The sequence below is a fragment of the Chiloscyllium punctatum genome, chromosome 18 (genome assembly GCF_047496795.1).
Source record: "Chiloscyllium punctatum isolate Juve2018m chromosome 18, sChiPun1.3, whole genome shotgun sequence".
Lineage (NCBI taxonomy): Eukaryota > Metazoa > Chordata > Chondrichthyes > Orectolobiformes > Hemiscylliidae > Chiloscyllium > Chiloscyllium punctatum.
In genome coordinates, this window is record NC_092756.1 from 85,381,049 (window position 1) to 85,403,169 (window position 22,121).

General features: G+C 46.5%; 1 protein-coding gene across 1 annotated transcript in view; it reads right to left on the minus strand.

The window, feature by feature from the left end:
• Positions 1–22,121, minus strand: part of LOC140489277 (cytochrome P450 2D6-like) — a 36,228-nt gene that overhangs the window by 2,276 nt on the left and 11,831 nt on the right. The window contains exons 5-8 of the mRNA XM_072588648.1: positions 17,842–18,015; positions 14,894–15,035; positions 11,735–11,922; positions 1,227–1,368 (exon numbers count right to left, since the gene is read on the minus strand). Of these exons, the coding sequence (XP_072444749.1) occupies positions 1,227–1,368; positions 11,735–11,922; positions 14,894–15,035; positions 17,842–18,015 (646 nt within the window). The remainder of the gene's footprint in view (positions 1–1,226; positions 1,369–11,734; positions 11,923–14,893; positions 15,036–17,841; positions 18,016–22,121) is intronic.

Genomic DNA, 22,121 nt, shown 5'->3' on the forward strand with positions numbered 1-22,121 from the left:
TCAGAGGGTCGGTGTGGACTTGTTGGGCTGAAGAGCCTGTTTCCACGTTGTAGGGATTGTATGATCTTCTATGATCCCTCCAAGATCCTAGATTCATGGAATCATGGAGATGTAAAGCAGATGGAAACAGACCCTTCGGTCCAACTCGCCCATGCCAACCAGATATCCCAACCCAATCTAGTCCTACTTGTCAGCACTTGGCCTGTAATTGTACCAACCTCCACCACTTCCTCTGGCAGTTCATTCCATACACGCACTACCCTCTGTGTGTAACAGTTGCCCCTTAGGTCGCTTTTATATCTTTCCCCTCTCACCCTAAACCTATACCCTCTAGTTCTGGACTCCCCCACCCCAGGGAAAAGGCTTTGTCTATTTACCCTAATCATGCCCCTCGTGATTTTATAAATCTCTATAAGGTCACATCTCAGCCTCTGATGCTCCAGGGAAAACAGCCCCAGCCTGTTCAGCCTCTCCCTGTAGCTCAAATCCTCCAATCCAGGCAACATCCTTGTAAATGTTTTCTGAAACCTTTCAAGTTTCACAACATCTTTCCGATAGGAAGGAGACCAGAATTGCATGTAATATTCCAACAGTGGCTTAACCAATGTCCTGTACAGCCACAACATGACCCCCCCAACTCCTGTACTCAATACTCTGACCAATAAAGGAAAGCATACCAAACACCTTCTTCACTATCCTACCTACCTGCGACTCCACTTTCAAGGAGCTATGAACCTGCACTCCAAGATCTCTTTGTTCAGTAACACTCCCTAGGAACTTACCATTACTTATATAAGTCCTGCTAAGATTTGCTATCCCAAAAAGCATTTATCTAAATTAAACTCCATCTGCCACTTCTCAGCCCGTTGGCCCATCTGGTCAAGATCCTGTTGTAATCCGAGGTAACCCTCTTCACTGTCCACTACACCTCCTGACCACACTGGGCTCTGATGTTAGGGTCGGAATGCCCTGTAGGAGGCGCCTCTGACCTCATTTGCCAAATCCTCTCAATGGCAGCTCATAACACAACTGCCACAGCCCACACTCTGAGAAAAGTCAGCAAAACAATGTACGAATGGAGGTCCATAAATACAAATACTGTCATTGTCCCAACCTCGCAACAGTACAGCCCATTCATTCGGAGCTCCCATGGGGTGGGGGTAAGGTGAAAATCCCCACGCATCTGAAATCCAAAACGTTTAACCGGTGACAGTTCACTTACTCACCCATTGAGAATGGAATGAAGGCATCTGGTTTGAAGAACTCTCCATTTTCATTCAGAAAGTTTTCGGGGTTGAACTGGTTTGGATGCTTCCATTGGCTCTCCTCAAGCAAGACTGATGACAGGTTTATTAAAACAACAGTGCCCTGGAGTAACAACGCAAAACAGTGCCGAAGTACATGGTTACACAGACATATTGAACTCATTTCACGCACATGCTATTAACTTCATAGCCTGGGTTTTTCAATCAGGCATATAATGAAAAGAACTAAACACATTCCCCCTCATATACCATCGACTGGAAAACACTGTTGACATCTCTGCCTATAATCTAAGGACATTTACACACAAGAGGAAAAAGATAGGTTTCTAAACAGAATCTGATATTTGGTTACTCTGAAGTCCAGTTTGAAACCTTATTCCAGTCTCTTCCTTCATGTGGGTGGCTCGGTGGTTAGCACTGCTGCCTCACATTGTCAGAGACCTGGGTTCGATTCCTGCCTCAGGCAACTGCCTGTGTGGAGTTTGCATGTTCTCCCCGTGTCTGTGTGAGTCTCCTCTGGGTGCTCTGGCTCTGGTTTCCTCCCACAGTCCAAAAAATGTGCAGGTTAGGTGAATTGGCCATGTTAAATTGCCCATAACGTTAGGTGAAGGGGTAAAGTCGTGGGCGTAGTCATGGGTGACTTCAACTTCCCAAATATTGATTGGAAGCTCTTTCGATCAAGTAGATTGGATGGGGCGGTGTTTGTGCAGTGTGTCCAGGAAGCTTTTCTAACGCAGTATGTAGATTGTCCAACCAGAGGGGAGGCCATATTGGATTTGGTACTCGGTAACGAACCGGGACAAGTGGTGGGCTTGTTGGTGGGTGAACATTTTGGTGATGGCGACCACAATGTGACTTTCACCTTGGTTATGGAGAGAGATAGGTGCGCACAACAAGGTAGATTTTACAATTGGGGGAAGGGAAATTACGATGCTGTAAGACAGGATTTGAGGAGCATACGTTGGGAGCATAGGCTGTTAGGGAAGGATGTGGTGGAAATGTGGGACTTTTTCAAGGAGCAGATACGACGTGTCCTTGATATGTATGTACCGATCAGGCAGGAAAGAAATGGTCGTGTGAGGGAGCCTTGGTTGACGAGGGAGGTTGAATGTCTAGTAAAGAGGAAGAAGGAGGCTTACATAAGGTTGAGGAAACAAGGTTCAGACAGAGCAGTGGAGGGATACAGGATAGCCAGAAGGGACCTGAAGAAAGGGATTAGGAGAGCTAAGAGAGGGCATGAAAAATCCCTGGCGGATAGGATCAAGGATAACCCCAAGGCATTCTATGCATATGTGAGAAACCTGAGAATGACGAGAACGAGGGTAGGTCCGATCAAGGACAGTGGTGGGAGACTGTGTATTGAGTCGGAAGAGATAGGAGAGGTCTTGAACAAGTACTTCTCTTCAGTATTTACGAACGAGAGGGACCGTATTGTTGAAGAGGAGAGTGTGAAACGGACTGATAAGCTAGAAGAGATACCTGTTAGGAAGGAAGATGTGTTGGACATTTTGAACAACTTGAGGATAGACAAGTCCCCCGGGCCTGACGGGATATATCCTAGGATTATGTGGGAAGCAAGAGAGGAAATTGCAGTACCGTTGGCAATGATCTTCTCGTCTTCACTGGCAACTGGGGTGGTACCAGGGGAATGGAGAGTAGCGAATGTTGTGCCCCTGTTCAAAAAAGGGAATAGGGATAACCCCGGGAATTACAGGCCAGTTAGTCTTACTTCTGTGGCAGGCAAAGTAATGGAAAGGGTACTGAGGGATAGGATTTACGAGTACCTGGAAAGACACTGCTTGATTAGGGACAGCCAGCACGGATTTGTGAAGGGTAGGTCTTGCCTTACAAGTCTTATTGAATTCTTCGAGGAGGTGACCAAGCATGTGGATGAGGGTAGAGCAGTGGATGTAGTGTACATGGATTTTAGTAAGGCATTTGATAAGGTTCCCCATGGTAGGCTTATGCGGAAAGTCAGGAGGCATGGGATAGAGGGAAATTTGGCCAATTGGATAGAAAACTGGCTAACCGGTAGAAGTCAGAGAGTGGTGGTAGATGGTAAATATTCAGCATGGAGTCCAGTTACAAGTGGAGTTCCGCAGGGATCAGTTCTGGGTCCTCTGCTGTTTGTAATTTTTATTAATGACTTAGAGGAGGGAGTCGAAGGGTGGGTCAGTAAATTTGCAGATGATACAAAGATAGGTGGAGTTGTGGACAGTGAGGAGGGCTGTTGTCGGCTGCAGAGGGACTTAGATAGGAAGCAGAGCTGGGCTGAGGAGTGGCAGATGGAGTTCAACCCTGCCAAGTGTGAGGTTGTCCATTTTGGAAGAACAAATAAGAATGCGGAATACAGGGTTAATGGTAGGGTTCTTGGTCAGGTGGAGGAACAGAGGGATCTTGGGGTCTATGTACATAGATCTTTGAAGGTTGCCACTCAGGTGGATAGAGTTTGTAAGAAGGCCTATGGAGTATTATCGTTCATTAGCAGAGGGATTGAATTCAAGAGTCGTGAGGTGATGTTGCAGCTGTACAGGACTTTGGTTAGGCCACATTTGGAGTACTGTGTGCAGTTCTGGTCGCCTCACTTTAGGAAAGATGTGGAAGCTTTGGAGAGGGTGCAGAGAAGATTTACCAGGATGTTGCCTGGAATGGAGAGTAGGTCGTACGAGGATAGGTTGAGAGTTCTCGGCCTTTTCTCGTTGGAACGGCGAAGGATGAGGGGTGACTTGATAGAGGTTTATAAGATGATCAGCGGAATAGATAGAGTAGACAGTCAGAAACTTTTTCCCCGGGTACAACAGAGTGTTACAAGGGGACATAAATTTAAGGTGAAGGGTGGAAGGTATAGGGGAGATGTCAGGGGTGGGTTCTTTACCCAGAGAGTGGTGGGGGCATGGAATGCGCTGCCCGAGGGAGTGGTAGAGTCAGATTCATTGGCGACCTTTAAGCGGCATTTGGATAGGTACATGGATGGGTGCTTAATCTAGGATAGAAGTTCGGCACAACATCGTGGGCCGAAGGGCCTGTTCTGTGCTGTATTGTTCTATGTTCTATGTTCTATGTTCTATAAATGTAAGGTCTGGGTTGGTGTGGACTTGTCTGTTTCCACACTGTAAGTCATCTAATTACCTGGTTTTCAACTTGATCACCCAGACTTCATTGACCTGAATGACTTTACACTGTTACCCTCTCCATAGATGTGGTGACTCAGTGGTTAGAATGGTAGCAGGGGCCCAGGCTGGGTTCCAACCTCAGGTGCAATGTTGCAATCACATGAACTGAGTTTCTCCATTGAGGATGTTTCTTTCAGTTCCTTTTACAGTCTACGATATTTTCAGCAGATGTATGGCAATGCAAGTTGAAGCCCTCAGCACCTCCCAAATCCCCTTTCAAAAATCATTCCATGCATCCGGAACACTCCAGCACTGAGTCTCACCAGGTCGGGCCCACCTCCTTTTTCCTTCAATCTGCTAGAGTCCAGTCAGCCCTGTCCCCTCGTTGCAGTTATACTGGAGGCCACACTAGCAATGTTGTGTGCAGCTTTGGATGTGAGTATAAGAGGTACAGTTTGTAAGTTTGCAGATGACACCAAAATTGGAGGTGTAGTGGACAGCGAAGAGGGTTACCTCAGATTACAACAGGATCTGGACCAGATGGGCCAATGGGCTGAGAAGTGGCAGATGGAGTTTAATTCAGATAAATGCGAGGTGCTGCATTTTGGGAAAGCAAATCTTAGCAGGACTTATACACTTAATGGTAAGGTCCTAGGGAGTGTTGCTGAACAAAGAGACCTTGGAGTGCAGGTTCATAGCTCCTTGAAAGTGGAGTCGCAGGTAGATAGAATAGTGAAGAAGGCGTTTGGTATGCTTTCCTTTATTGGTCAGAGTATTGAGTACAGGAGTTGGGAGGTCATGGTGTAGCTGTACAGGACATTGGTTAGGCCACTGTTGGAATATTGCGTGCAATTCTGGTCTCCTTCCTATCGGAAAGATGTTGTGAAACTTGAAAGGGTTCAGAAAAGATTTACAAGGGTGTTGCCAGGGTTGGAGGATCTGAGCTACATGGAGAGGCTGAACAGGCTGGGGCTGTTTTCCCTGGATCGTCGGAGGCTGAGGGGTGACCTTATAGAGGTTTACAAAATTATGAGGGGCATGAATAGGATAAATAGACAAAGTCTTTCACCTGGGGTCGGGGATTCCAGAACTAGAGGGCATAGGTTTAGGGTGAGAGGGGAAAGATATGAAAGAGATCTAAGGGGCAACTTTTTCACGCAGAGGTTGGTACGTGTATGGAATGAGCTGCCAGAGGATGTGGTGGAGGCTGGTACAATTGCAACATTTAAGAGGCATTTGGATGGGTATATGAATAGGAAGGGTTTGGAGGGATATGGGTCGGGTGCTGGCAGATGGGACTAGATTGGGTTGGGATATCTGGTCGGCATGGACGTGTTGGACCGAAGGGTCTGTTTCCGTGCTGTACATCTCTATGACTCTGTGACTCTATGACTTTGTTCTCCTTGTCTGAGGGAGAATGTTCTTGCTATTGGGGGAGTGCAGTGAAGGCTCACCAAGCTGATTCCCCGGGTGGGCAGGACTGGGTTTTAAGGAGACGTTGTTGGATAAGCTGAGACTTCTTTCTCCTTGAGGGTAGGGGTGACCCTTTCAGAGGTCTGTAAAATCATGCGAGGCATAGAGAAGGGAGACAGCTAACAGCTTTCCCCCATGGTAGGGCAGTCTAAAACTAGAGGGCATAGGTTGAAGGTAAGAGGGGAGAGATACAATAGGATCTAGAGGGGTAATCTTTCCACACAGAGGATGGAGAGTGTTTGGAACAGGCTGCCTGTAGTGGAGGTGAGTACAATTCTGTCATTCAAGAGACATTTGGACAGGTACCTGGATGGGTAAGGTATGCACCAAATGCAGGCAAATGGGACTAGATTACTTGTGAAAACTGGGCGGCATGGGCCAGTTGGGCCGAAGGGCCTGTTTCCCTGCTGTAGACCTCTATGACTCTGTGGAGGAAGTGAGGACTTCATCAAAACTTGTGGTGCTGGAAAAGCACAGCCAGTCAGGCAGCATCCGAGGAGCAGGAGAGTTGATGATTTGAGCATAAGCTCTTCATCTAAGACTCTCTGACTGACGATGAGGAGAGATTAAGTGGGTTAGGATATTCACTGCAGTTTCGAAGAATGAAGGGGGATATCACAGAAACCTATAAAATTCTAACAGGATTAGTTAGGTTAGATGCCGAAACGATGTTCCTGATGATGAGGAAAGTCCTGAACCAGGGAGTCAGAGTTTAAGGATAGTGTTTTTGGACTGAGATGAGGAGAAACGTCTTCACCCAGAGAGCGGTTGAGGCCAAAGTGTCGAAATATTTTCAAGAAGGAAGTAGACATAGTTCTTGTGGCTAAAAGGATGAAGGGATATGGGGGTGGGGGGTGCTGGATTAAGGCATTGAGCTTGATTGTCAGCCACAATCATATATGATTGGAGGGAGCAGACTCCAGGGGTTAGAACATAGAACATTACAGCGCGGTACAGGCCCTTCGGCCCTAGATGTTGTGCCAACCTGTGGAACCAATCTGAAGCCTATCTAACCTACACTATTCCATTATCATCCATATAGAACATAGAACATAGAACAGTACAGCTCAGAACAGGCCCTTCAGCCCACGATGTTGTGCCGACCACTGATCCTCATGTATGCACCCTCAAATTTCTGTGACCATATGCATGTCCAGCAGTCTCTTAAATGTCCCCAATGACCTCGCTTCCACAACTGCTGCTGGCAACGCATTCCATGCTCTCACAACTCTCTGTGTAAAGAACCCACCTCTGACATCCCCTCTATACTTTCCTCCAACCAACTTAAAACTATGACCCCTCGTGTTAGCCATTTCTGCCCTGGGAAATAGTCTCTGGCTATCGACTCTATCTATGCCTCTCACTATCATGTATACCTCAATTAGGTCCCCTCTCCTCCTCCTTTTCTCCAATGAAAAATGTCCAAGCTCAGTCAACCTCTCTTCATAAGATAAGCCCTCCAGTCCAGGCAGCATCCTGGTAAACCTCCTCTGAGCCCTCTCCAAAGCATCCACATCTTTCCTATAATAGGGCGACCAGAACTGGACGCAGTATTCCAAGTGCGGTCTAACCAAAGTTTTATAGAGCTGCAACAAGATCTCATGACTCTTAAACTCAATACCCCTGTTAATGAAAGCCAAAACACCATATGCTTTCTTAATAACCCTGTCCACTTGGGTGGCCATTTTAAGGGATCTATGTACTTGCACACCAAGATCCCTCTGTTCTTCCACGCTGCCAAAAATCCTATCCTTAATCCAGTACTCAGCTTTCAAATTCGACCTTCCAAAATATTTCACTTTGCATTTATCCAGGTTGAACTCCATCTGCCACCTCTCAGCCCATCTCTGCATCCTGTCAATGTCACGCTACAGCCTACAACAGCCCTCTATACTGTCAACGACACCTCCAACCTTTGTGTCATCTGCAAACTTGCTGACCCATCCTTCAATCCCCTCACCTAAGTCATTAATAAAATTACAAACAGTAGAGGCCCAAGGACAGAGCCCTGTGGAACACCACTCACCACTGACTTCCAGGCAGAATATTTTCCTTCTACTACCACTCGCTGTCTTCTGTTGGCCAGTCAATTCTGTATCCAGACAGCTAGGTTCCCCTGTATCCCATTCCTCCTGCCCTTCTGATGAGCCTACCATGGGGAACCTTATCAAATGCCTTGCTGAAGTCCACATACACCACATCCACAGCTCGACCCTCATCAACTTTTCTAGTCACATCCTCAAAGAACTCGATAAGGTTTGTGAGGCATGATCTGCCCCTCACAAAGCCGTGTTGACTGTATTTAATCAAGCCATGCTCTTCCAGATGGTCATAAATCCTATCCCTCAGAATCCTTTCTAACACCTTGCAGACAGACGTGAGACTTACTGGTCTGTAATTGCCAGGGATTTCCCTATTTCCTTTCTTGAAGTGAGGAATTACATTTGCCTCTCTCCAGTCCTCAGGTACGACTCCAGTGGAGAGCGAGGATGAAAAGATCTTCGCAAGCGGTGAAGCAATTGCATTTCTCGTTTCCAAAAGCAGCCGAGTACAAATCTGGTCCAGGCCTGGTGACTTGTCAATCTTAATGTTTGACAAAATTTTCAGCACATCAGCTTCCTCTCTCTCTATCCATTCCAGCATGCACACCCTGCTCTTCAAAGGTTTCATTCACTATAAAGTTTGTTTCTTTCGTAAAGACAGAAGCAAAAAACTCATTTAGGGCTTCCCTTACCTCCTCTGACTCCACACACAAGTTCCCTATGCTGTCCCTGATCGGCCCTACTCTTTCTTTGACCATTCTCTTATTCCTCACATACGTGTAAAATGCCTTTGTGTTCTCCCTAATCCGTTCTGCCAAGCCTTTCTCGTGCCCCCTCCTGGCTCTCCTCAGACCATTTTTGAGCTCCTTCCTCACCTGCCTGTAATCCTCTAGAGCTGAGCTTGACCCTAGCTTCCTCCGCCTTACGTAAGCTACCTTCTTCCTTTGGACGAGAAGCTCCACCGCTCTCGTCATCCAAGGTTCCTTTATCTTACCACTTCTTGCCTGTTTCAGAGGGACATATTTATTCATCACTTGCAACAACTGTTCCTTAAACAGTCTCCACATGTCTATAGTGCCTTTACCATGGAACAATTGCTCCCAATCCATGCTTCCTAACTCATGTCTAATCACATCATAGTTTCCTCTTCCCCAATTAAATATCCTCCCGTTTTGACTAATCCTCTCCTTCTCCATAGCTTTGTAGAATGCGAGGTAGTTGTGGTCACTATCACCAAAATGCTTTCCCACCACAAGATCTGATACCTGCCCCGGCTCGTTTCTGAGCACCAAGTCTAGAATGGCCTCTCCCCTCGTCGGCCTGTCAACGTACTGAGTTAGCAAACCCTCCTGAACATACCTTACAAAAACAGCTCCATTCAAAGCTTCTGATCGAAGGAGGTTCCAATCAATATTGGGAACGTTAAAGTCACCCATTACAACAACCCTACTATGTCCACACTTTTCCAAAATCTGCCGACCTATGCTATCTTCAGTCTCCCTGCTGCTATTGGGGGGCCTGTAGTAAACCCCTAACGAGGTGACTGCTCCCTTGCTGTTCCTAATTTCCACCCATACTGACTCGGTCGGCAGATCTTCCTCAACAATGGAAGCTTCTGTAGCTGTGATACCCTCTCTGAATAGTAGTGCTACACCCCCTCCTCTTTTTCTAATGACCATTTAAATGCCCTTAAACTTGCTGAAACTACTACTGTTGCAGGCAGTGCGTTCCATGCCCTTACTTCTCTCTGAGTAAAGAAACTACCTCTGACATCTGTCCCATATCTATCACCCCTCAATTTAAAGCTATGTCCCCTCATGCTGGCCATCACCATCTGAGGAAAAAGACTCTCACTGTCCACCCTATCTAACTCTCTGATTATCTTATATGTTTCTAATAAGTCACCTCTCAACCTTCTTCTCTGCAACGAAAACAGCCTCAAGAACCTCAGCCTTTCCTCATAAGGCCTTCCATCCAATATCAGGCAACATCCTGGTAAATTTCCTCTGCACCTTTTCCAATGTTTCCACATCCTTCCTATAATGTGGTGACCAGAACTGTACGCAATACTCCAAGTGTGGCCGCAGCAGAGTTTTGTACAGCTGCAGCATAACATCATGGCTCCAAAACTCAATCCCACTACCAATAAAAACTAACACACAGTATGCCTTCTTAACAACCCTATCAATTTGGGTGGCAACTTTCAGGGATCTATGCACGTGGACACTGAGATCTCTTTGCTCATCCACTCTACCAAGAATCTTACCATTAGCCCAGTGCTCTTTGTTCCTGTTACACCTTCAAAGTGAATCACCCCACCCTTTTCCATATTAAACTTCATTTGCCACCTCTCAGTCCAGCTCTGCAGCTTATCTATGTCTCTCTGCAACCTGCAACATCCTTCCGCACTGTCCACAACTCCACCGATCATAGTGTCATCTGCAAACTTACTAACCCATCCTTCTATGCCCTCATTCAGGTCATTTATAAAAATGACAAACAGCAGTGGCCTCAAAACAGATCCATGTGGTACACCACTAGTGACTGAACTCCAGGATGAACATTTCCCATCAAGCACCACCCTGCCTTCTTTCAGCTAGCCAATTTCTGATCCAAATGACTAAATCGCCCTCAATCCCGTACCTCCGAACTTTGTGCAATAGCCTACTGTAGGAAATCTTATCAAATGTCTTACTGAAATCCATATACACCTCACCAACTGCTTTACCCCCATCTACCTGTTGGGTCACCTTCTCAAAGAACTCAATAAGGTGTGTGAGGTATGACCTAACCTTCACAAAACCGTGTTGACTATCCCTAATCATTTAAGATGCGTCTGGACAGATGCATGAGAAGGTGGGGAGTAGAGAGATACAGATGCTTAGGAATTGACTGACGGCTTTAGACAGCACATTTGGATCGGCTCAGGCTTGGAGGGCCGAAGGGCCTGTTCCTGCACAGTAAATTTTTTTTGTTCTTCTTTGTTCTTCTAATCAACTTATTCCTCTCTAGATGATTCTAAATCTTAATTCTTATAATGCAAGTTGAATGGCTTACTCCTAATATTATCTTCTGTTACCTTTCACACAGAGGACGAACTTTTTACAAACTTTCTGTTAGTTGTTAACATGAGAATAGCTCACGGTGCTGATCACAATTTCAGCTTCTCTTGTAACTCTCTCTCTCTCTCTCTCTCTCTCTCTCTTCATGGACCAGGGGCATATTTTCAAGGTGAGAGGAGAAAGATTTAAAAAGGTCAGGAGAGGCAACTTTTTGACACAAAGAATGAATCGTGTTTGGAATGAACTTCCTGAGGAAGTGGTGGATGCAGGTACAGTTGCAATGTTGAAAAGACATTTAGATAAGACCATAAGACCATAAGACATAGGAGTGGAAGTAAGGCCATTCGGCCCATCGAGTCCACTCCGCCATTCAATCATGGCTGATGGGCGTTTCAACTCCACTTACCCGCATTCTCCCCGTAGCCCTTAATTCCTCGAGACAACAAGAATCTATCAATCTCTGCCTTGAAGACATTTAGCGTCCCGGCCTCCACTGCTCTCCACGGCAATGAATTCCACAGGCCCACCACTCTCTGGCTGAAGAAATGTCTCCGCATTTCTGTTCTGATTACATGAATGGGAAATGTTTGGAGGGATATGGGCCAGGAGCAGGCAGGTTGGACTAGTTTAGACTGGGAACATGGTCAGCATGGACAGGTTGGACTGAAGGGGCTGTTTCGATGCTGTATGACTCTATAACTGGGTCCAGTGGCCTGTTTACCTACTCCAATGGTTATGTTATTCAGGGATAAGGACAGACCTAGGAAAGAGTAAATCACCTTTTTCAATGTGTATCCCATAAATTCAGTGTCTTGTGTTGTAGCATGACTGACTGAAACCGGAACAATGTTGCCAAATCTTTGAATCTCATGAATGACAGCGTTAACATATGGCATTTTGGGCCTATCATTCAATGATGGGTTGCGGGAGCTGCCAATCACCTCGTCAATCTCCTTCTGGCACTTCGCTGTAAAGCAAAAGAGGAATGTCAAAATAAACAACAAAAGCAGCAGTTGCTGGAGAAACTCAGCAGGTCTGACAGCAATTGATGGAAGACATTCATAGAATCCCTGCAGTGTTGAAACAGGCCATTTGCCCCATCAAGCCCACACTGACCCTCTGAAGATTAACCCACCCAGACCCATTCCCCAATCCTATCATTCTACCTTTTCCCCAGGCTAATGCACCTAACCTACACATCCCTGTACACTATGGGGCAATTTAGAATGGCCAATCCACCAAACCTGCACTTCTTTGGATTGTGGGAGGAAACTGGAGCACCCGGAGGAAACCCACACAGACACAGGGAGAATGTGCAAACATCAATGGGCGGCACGGTGGTACAGTGGTTAGCACTGCTGTCTCACAGCACCAGAGACCCGGGTTCAATTCCCGCCTCAGGTGACTGACTGTGTAGAGTTTGCACATTCTCCCCGTGTCTGCGTGGGTTTCCTCCGGGTGCTCCGGTTTCCTCCCACAGTCCAAAAATGTGCAGGTTAGATGAATTGGCCATGCCAAATTGCCAAGAGTGTTAGGTACAGGGGTAAATGTAGGGGAATAGGTCTGGGTGGGTTGCGCTTCGGCGGGTTGGTGTGGACTTGTTGGGCCGAAGGACCTGTTTCCACACTGTAAGTAATCTAAGTCACACAGACAGTCACCTGAGGCTGGAATAGAACCTGGCATCTGTGGAGAGAAAACAGAGTTAGCGTTTAGAGTGCTGCCGACTTCATCAGAGCCTTTAGCAGCTGGGGTAAAGTGGCATTTACGCTGAAGGTATGGTTGGGTAAGGGTGGGTGGCACGAGAGGTGAGTGGAGCCTAGAGACACAGAAAGAATATAAGAAAGAGTGAGGTAAACAAGGAGATAATGGATACCAGACCAATGCAGAAGAGAAGCTGAATGAGTGATAACAAGTGCTAAGAGTGGGAGGGAATGGGATCAACTATACTGAAAGCAACCCAAAACAGAAATTACTGGAAAATCTCAGCAGGTCTGGCAGCATCTGTGGGGAGAACGTCTGAGGAAGGGTCACTGGACCTGAAACGTCAGCTCTGACTTTACAGATTCTGCCAGCTTTTCCAGTAATTTCTGTTTTTGTTTCTGATTTACAGCATCCACAGTTCTTTCAGTTTTTGTTTACATTTAATGTGAGAATGGGCCAAGGAGTAGATTTAGACTTCGGTTTTATTGTCGCGTGTACTGAGGTGACTAAAGCACAGGAGGACAGTGAAAAGTGCACAATGTCGCCCACACACAACACCATCTTAGGTACAAAAACTTAAAGGGCAAGGTAGAAAGATTGAAGGAACAAAGTGAGGCCGGTGACTGTGCTAAAAGCCATCTATGTCACAACAGGGTGGGGTGAGGGGGTGGGTAAAAAAACATGGAAGGATGGAATTAGGCTGCAAAGTTATTAAACTCGATGTTGAGTCCTAGAAACTGCAGTGTCCCCAAGTGGAAAATGAGATGTTGTTCTTTGAGCTTGCGCTGAGACTCGCTTGAACACTGTGACAGAAATGTTGGCGTTGGAACGTGGTGATGCACTGAAGTGGCTGACCACCAGAAGTCGAAGGTTATCTTTACAGACAGAACGCAGATGTTCCGCAAAGCGGTCAGTCAGTCTGTGTTTTGAGGAAACGACATTGTGAGCAGTGAATGCTGGAGCTCAGATTGAGTGAAGTGCAGATAAATCACTGGAAGGTGTGTCTGGGGCCTTGGATGGTGAGGAGGAAGGAGGTAAATGGGCAGGAGTTACACTTCTGCAACTAAATGGGGAGGTGCCATGGTTGGATGAGGATTTGTTGGGAATGGAGGAGGTGTGGACCTTAGTTATTCTGGACAGCATATTCCCTGTGGAATACAGACAAGGGAGGGGGAAGGGAATATGTGTCCGGTAGGGGCATCCCACTGGAAGAGGCAGAAATGGAAGTTTACAATCCTTTTGGATGAGGAGGCTGGTGGGTGATAAATAGGAACTGGGGGACCTTGTCATTGTTGTGTTGAGCTCCTCCAGCAATTTCTGTTTTGGTTTCAGATCTCCAGTGTCCACAGTTCTTCATTTTATCAAAATAAATAATTCAGGTTGCCAATTTTCCACGGCGTTCATTTGATTTTGGGGCAGATACAAACGAACGTGTATGCAATGAGAGCAGAGTAGATCTCCCCTGCCATTCAATGGGATGGGAGACCTGGTCTGTTTCACAACTGGTGTGGCGTGGTGGCTCAAGTGATCAGCACTACTGCCCTACAGCGTCAGGGATCTGGGTTCAATTCCAGCCTCGGGCGACTGCCTGTGTGGAGTCTGCACATTCTCCTCACGTCTGTGTAGGTTTCTTCCCACAGTCTACAGATGTGCAGGTTAGGGTGAATTGGCTGTGCTAAATTGCTCATCGTGTTCAGGGATGTGTAGGTTAGGTGCATTAGTCAGGGGCAAATATAGGGGAATAGATCTGAGTGGGTTACTCTTCAGAGGGTCAGTGTGGACTTGTTGGGGCGAAATGGCCTGTTTCCGCACTGCGGTTTATAATCGTTGATTCCCTTTCACCAACCACGATCTGTCCATTTCTTCCTTTGTCTCAAATATTTACATCCTGCCTTCTGAGATCGACAGCTCCGCAGTCACACAACCCCCTGAAAGGAAAGGAAAATTCTCCTTGTCTCATCACTGGCTGTGAGACACTTTGGGGAGCGATCCTTGGTGTTCATGTGATGAACGCTATATCCAGAGGAACCTCAATTATCATGGGCGGGTAGTATTTCATTCAGTTAATCGAATGCCGGATAATGGAGTTTAACCAAGCATCAGGATCTTGTTGGATAATCAAGTTTGCTCTGTAAATGCAAGCCTTATTGTCAGAAAACCTGAACACCTTCAATTTATCATGTTTTGACAATCTTCGTTGGAACTTTCCTTCCTTGGTGTTGGAGACGTGCTCTTACCTTGTACATCCGGATAAGCCATCATATACAGAAGAGCCCAGCAGAGTGTGGTCGTCGTGGTTTCAGTGCCGGCCAGGAAGAGGTCGTAAATATTATACAGCAGGTTTCCATCCGTTAAACAAGAACCAGGGAAGTTACGCTCCTGAGAAAAGAAATGCTCTTTCTGTTCACGGCTGAGTAGATCATTCTCATACATCAAGATTTGGAGATGCCAGTATTGGACTGGGGTGTACAAAACCAAAAAAGTCACACAACACCAGGTTATAGTCCAACAGGTTTATTTGGAAGCGCCAGCTTTCGGAGCGACGCTCCATCAGGTGGTGAAGGAGCAGCACTCCGAAAGCTAGTGCTTCCAAGTAAACCTGTTGGACCATAACCTGGTGTTGTGTGATTCTTGGCCTCATACTTCAAGATCACAAGGTCGAATCTCACTCCAGGACTTGACCGCAAAACCTTTGCCATTAGGCAAATGCCAAATGGTCAACAATAAGGAGAAGATGTTTGCTGACTGATTGTCAAGTCAACTTGCCATGGAGATAGAAATGGAGCCCTGTTGGACGCACCCCCACCCTCCCCCAGTCTCCCAGGTAATTTTTTTTTAAAAGTGCAAGACTTCAAAAGGAGAGGCACCAGAATAAGGTCATTGCACGCATTGGTGCCATAGGTAGAGAAAGGGATGAGGTTCCCAAGAAAGAATATAGGAAATCAGGCAGGAGGTTTAAAAGTCGATCCTCATGGGTAATAATCTCTGGATTACTCCCAGTGTCACATGCTGATGAGATTTGGGATAGGAGGATAGGGGAGCTGAATGCGTGACTGAAGAGTTGTGCAGGAGTCAGGGATTCACATTTTTGAATCATTGGAATGTCCTCTGGGGTAGATGTGATTTGTATAAGGTTGCACCTGAATTTGAAGGGGCCTAACATACCGGCAGGGAGATTTGCTGGTGTTACTCTGAAGGCTTTAAACTAGTAAGGGGCAGGGAGTGTGGGGCACAAACAGATAGTGGGCAAACAGTTAAGTCTGAGGCTGGGGCAGATGTGAAGAGGAGCAAGTCAATTAGTCAAGACAGGCAGAGAGCGAGGTAAATTAAACTGCATTTATTTCAATGCAAGAGGTCTGACAGGTCAGGCAAATGAACTCAGGGCATGGTTGGGAACATGAGACTGGGCTGAAAATGTGTTGCTGGAAAAGCGCAGCAGGTCAGGCTGAAGAAGGGCTGATGCCCGAAACGTCGATTCTCCTGCTCCTTGGATGCTGCCTGACCTGCTGCGCTTTTCCAGCAACACATTTTCAGCTCTGATCTCCAGCATCTGCAGTCCTCACTTTCTCCTCCAACCTGAGACTGGGGTATTGTAACGATTATAGAAACATGGCTCAGGGATGGGCACTAGTGGCATCCTAATTTTCCAGGTATTGATGCCATAGGAAGGATAAAAAGGGAGCAAGAAAGGAAGGGGAGTGGCATTTTTCATTAAGGATAACATCACGGCTGTACTTAGGGAGGATATTCCGGGGAGTACGTCCAGGGAGCTAGGACCACCATACTAGGATTGCACAATAGACTCCCTAATAGTCAGCGGGAAATTGAGAAGCAAAGTTTGTCAAGAGATTGCAGTTATCTGTAAGAATAATAGGGTTGTAGTGGTAGGGGATTTTAACTTTCCAAACATAGACTAGGACTGCTATGGTGTTAAGGTCTTGGATGTGGAGGAATTTGTTAAATGTGTACAAGAAAACTTTCTGACTCAGTATCTGGATGTAATTACCAGAGAAGGTCCAAAAACTGATCTTCTCTTGGGAAATAAGGCAGGGCGGGTCACTGAGGTGCCAGTGGGGGAGCACTTTGGGGCCAGTGAGCATAATTCTTTTAGTTTTAAAATAGTGCTGGAAAAGGATAGGCCAGATCTAAAAGTTGAAGTTCTACATTGGAGTAAGGCCAATTTTGTTGGTATGAGGCAAGAACGTTCAAAAGCTGACTGGGAGGGGCTATTCGCAGGTAAAGAGATGGTTGGAAATGAGATAACGAGAGTCCAGAGGCAGTATGTTCCTGTTAGGGTGGAGGGCAAGGTTAATAGGTGTAGGGAATGCTGGAATACTATAGAAATTAAGGTTCTGGCCAAGAAGAAGGAGGAATTTTTTGGCAAGCATAGACAGCTGGGATTGAGTGAATCCTTGAGGACTATAAGGGCAGTAGGCGTATACTTAAGAGGGAAATCAGGAGGGCAAAAAGCGGGCATGAGATAGCTTTGGCAAATAGGGTTAAGGAGAATCCAAAGAAATTCGACAAATATATTAAGGACAAAAGAGTAACCAGGGAGGGTCTAGGGTCCCTTAAAAATCAACGAGGGGGGTCATCTATGTGTGGAATCACAGGAGATGGGTGAGGTACTAACTGAGTATTTAGTGTCAGTATTTACTGTGGAGAAGATGGGTACAGGGTCTGGGCAAACTCACACTGTGTGAGAGACCCCCCCCTCCCTGTCCCCTCAGCTCTCCAGCTTTTCCCTCCATTCTCTGAGCCTGCCGGATCAACCTCTGATCACCATGAAGCAAAAAGGATTCTTGGGATGGCAGTGGCAGTGTCCCTGCCTCTGAGCTTGGAGTCTCAAGCTTAAGTCCCACCTTGAAATATTTAGAATTCCATGGAGATCCTTTGTGGTAATGACTCTGCCTTCAAACTAAACTGGAAACAAAAAGAAAGGTCACTCAGTGCCTTTCCCAAAGGTCATTCCTTGTTCCTCCACTTTGGTTTCCAGTTCCTGATTGGAGGCCATTCTTCCAGCCCCCCCCCCCCCCCCCCCCATCCCGACTTTCTCCCCAATCTGGAGGCCCGGGCAGTCACACAGACGTCCCCTCCCCCCACCCTAGGGATGATTCTGCACGGACCAAATCTCAAAGGATAATATTCTAATGGACAGCAAAATTGCATTTGGGACTTTGCTCACCTTCTCCATTTCCAGCAGGTAGGCATCAATGAAATCACGGATCCTTTCAGCATCCAGCGAGTCTTTGTGCTGCTGGATGAAATCCTGGAGAATAGCTTCAATTTGAACCTTGTTTTCAAAGATTCTCTGATGAGGCCCTGGGAAACGATGGATGTTGGGAACTGCAGCACATACCTAAGCAGGAAACACAGGAGCGGTTTCTCTTCAATTGCAAAGATGACGTCTGAGGTTTTAATACCCAGCAATGCAGTTTCAAGGGGTTGATGCGCCCCCTGAGGTAAGACTGGGTTTTATTGGCGTTGTGCATGTTAGTGCGTGTGGAGAAACTGAGGACTGTTGATGCTGGTGAGCCAGACTCAAGAATGGTGGCGCTGGAAAAGCACAGCCGGTCAGACAGCATCTGAGGAGCAGGAGAGTCGACGTTTTGGGCATAAGTCCTCCTGCTCCTTGGGTGCTGCCTGACCTACTGTGCTTTTCCAGCACCACCCGTATCGACTATGCTTGTGAGTGCAATTGTTTGCATATGTGTGCGTGTGTGTATGTGTGCATGCGCACGTGTATTTGTGTCCATGTGTATGTGTGTGTGCGTGTTCGTGTGTGTGTAAACACGTGTATATGCATATATGTGTGTGCGCATGTGTGTCATGTGTATATGTGCACATGTTTGCATGTGTGCATGTGCATGCTTGCATGTATGTACTTGCATGTTCCAGTGTGTGCATGTGCATGTTTGTGCAGGCACATGTACATGTGTATATGTGTTTGTGTAAATGTGTGTGTTTGTATGTTAAACTGTGTGGTTTGAACTGCAATGGAGATAAGGCAGGTGATGGCCTAGTGGTATCATCACTGGATTTGCTACTGCAGGAAGCTCATATAATGTTCCTGGGATCCTGCCTCAAATCCTATCACAGCGCTTGTTGTAAAAACCCATCTGGTTCACTAATGTCCTTACCTGGTCTGGTCTACATGTGACTCCAGACCCACAGCAATGTGGTTGACTCTTAATTGCCCTCTGGGTAAATAGGGATGGGCAATAAACACTGGTCTAGGCAGTGACATCCTTATCCCATGAATTAATAAAAAATGTACAAAAGTTTCTCCTCGGGGAGTCCAAAACTAGAGAGCATAGGTTTAAGGTGAGAGGGGAAAGATGTAAAAGATTAGATTAGATTAGATTCCCTACAGTGTGGAAACAGGCCCTTCGGCCCAACAGGTCCACACTGACCCTCTGAAGAGTGGGAATTGAACCCAGGTCCCTGGCAGTGTGAGGTAGCAGTGCTAACCACTGAGTCACTGTGCTGTAAAAGGGAACTAAGAAGTAACTTTTTCATGCAGGTGATGTGTGTGTGTGTGTGTGTGTATAGAATGAGCTGCCAGAGGAAGTGGTGGAGGCTGGTACAATGACAACATTTAAAAGGCATCTGGATGAGCACATGAATTGGAAGGATTTTGAGGGATATGGGCTGGAAAATGGGGCTAGATTAATTTCGGAATCTGGTTGGCATGGACGAATTGGACTGGAGGGTCTGTTTCTGTGCTTCACAATTCTATGACTCTGCAGTAGTTATGTGATCTCCATCCTACTGCTCACACCCTGTAGACAGACATCTTCAAACTTCACTTCAATAACATCCTGGTAGGGAACACACCACTGTGCTGATCACAGTGGCAAAGTGCCGCACTTCTAAGCTATCACTGCAAAACAAGAGAAAATGAAGATCACGCTGAAAACATTTCTTCAGAGAAAATTGCTGCTGCTTTCCCTCCACTAGCTCCTTTCCAAACGACTAAGGTTAAGAGGCACAACTGGGAAGAAATCTTCCACGCGCAGTGGCAGATAAATGCAAGAGCTGTAGGTTTGTTCAGCAAACATAATACACGTTGTTACATTTTTATCACTGCTAGGAAGGGACTGTTTAAATACATAAAAGAAATCTATAAAAGGAATCGAAAAGAAGATTGCGAGAGGTTTTGTTTAGATATCTAAGAGGGAAGAGAGAGATTGGATTTGAGACCGCTGGAAAACAAGGTTGGTGAAGCACGTATTTGAGTTGTAGGGAGAGGCTGAACAGGCTGGGGCTGTTTTCCCTGGAGCATCGGAGGCTGAGGGGTGACCTTACAGAGGTTTACAAAATTATGAGGGGCATGGATCGGGTAAAGTCTTTTCTCTGGGGTGGGGGAGTCCAGAACTAGAGGGCAAAGGTTGAGCGTGAGAGGGGAAAGATATAAAAGAGACCCAAGGGGCAACTTTTTCACGCAGAGGGTGGTATGTGTATGGAATGAGCTGCCAGAGGAAGTGGTGGAGGCTGGTACAATTGCAACATTTAAGAGGCATTTGGATGGGTATATGAGTAGGAAGGGTTTGGAGGGATATGGGCCGGGTGCTGGCAGATGGGACTAGATTGGGTTGGGATATCTGGTCGGCATGGACCGAAGGATCTGTTTCCATGCTGTATATCTCTATGACTCTGTGACTCTACATGGGGAGCAAAGACATTGCGGAGGAACTGAAAAGGTAGTTTGCATCAACCTTCATGGTGGAGAACACCATTAGCAGACCCATCACTTCTAGAAAGTAAGTGGGGGGGGGGTTACAGAGGTGAGTGTAGGGACCATTGTTAAGGAGAAGGTGCTGAGTCAGCTAAAATATCCCGAAGGTGGATAAATCCCCTGGAACAGATGGGCCACTCTCCAGAGTTCTGCAAGACATAGCTGACAAGGTTGTAGGGGCATTGGAGGTGGTCGTTCAGGAATCTCTGGAGTCGGTAGCGGGGTTGGGAGGGCCACAGAGGACTGGAAATCCATTACGAAGGATGAAAAGTGTTTGTGATATAAGGATTGGTTGAGGACTCTGAGTCGGGACTCAATAGAGTTGAGAAGGATGAGGGGGATTCTGTTTGAAAGTTACTGAATGCTGTGGGGCTTGGATAGTGAACAGGGTGGACTTGGGCTGGATGTTTCCATGAACAGGAGGGATGAGGATCCAAGAGAACAGCCTCCGAGTGGAGGAACGATCCTTTAGAACTGTGGTGAGGAGGGATTTCCTCAGTCGGAGAGTGGCGAACTTATGTTACTCATTGCCGCAGTAACTCAGGCCGAGTCACTGAGTGCATTTAAGGCAGGGATAGAAAGGTTCTTGATGAGTAAAGGGATCAAAGTTCATGGGGAGAAGGCAGGACAATGAGGCTGAGAAACGTATCAGCCATGGTGGTCAGACCCGATGGGTCAAATGGCTTAATTCTGCTCCTATACCTTATGGTCTCATGGAATGAAGACTGTGTCAAGCCAAGATGAAGGGGTCAGAGAGACACTGGTGTTTAGTGCACCTTCAGAGACCCATGTGAAGTGCTCGATACAGGTCAATCCACAAGTGAAGCCTGTGAAAGCAAGGTTAAAGCGACATGATGGCAACTTATCTGAGAGGGCAGGTTACTGTACAACTCTATTTCAATAAGACAAATTATGGTCTGGAGATCCAGGTCATGGTAGATTTTCAAGCAAGTGGCACTCATCTCAACCAATCAAAACTTGGACTGGCAACTCTTAACATGCCAAAAGGATTGCAGTACGTTGAACCATTGAGTGTGGAACAGGTTGTACAGGGGTGGAGTGATATATTCACAATGGTCTTCCAGGAAAGCATCATCTCAAAGTAAATAAGAACACAAGACCAATTCAGAATCCATTGAGGAAAGTTACAGCTCCTTTCAAAGCTCCAACCTGAACGATAAGATCAAAGAGCCAGGAAAGAGGGAGTCATCAAAATAGAGACAACTCTATTAGTCCTGCATATCTGTGTGACAGAGGCAGAGAAAGAGATCAGGTCAAATCTTGGTCCTGCCCACAAGGGAGTAGGAAACTGATCGAAAGCCTTCAGGAAGGGTCGAATCTCCAATCGGGCCCCAGAAGGAGATTAACATGTAACACTGGATTTCCCATCACCAATCCACCTCACCTTCACACCCCTGGACACTATGAGCAATTTCCCATGGCTAATCCACCTAATCTGCACACCTTGTTGACTGTGGGAGGAAACCCACGCAGACACGGGGAGAATGTGCAAACTCCACACAGTTGCCTGAGGCAGGAATTGAACCCGGGTCTCTGGTGTTGTGAGGAAGCACTGTGCCACTGCGCTGCCCACAAAGGAGAGGATAATTCCTCACATGAGACAACTAGAATAATATTAGGATAAGGGATAGCAAATTGAAAACAGACATGAGGAGAAATTACTTCTCTCAACGCGTCATGAATCTGTGGAATTCACTCCCCCAGTG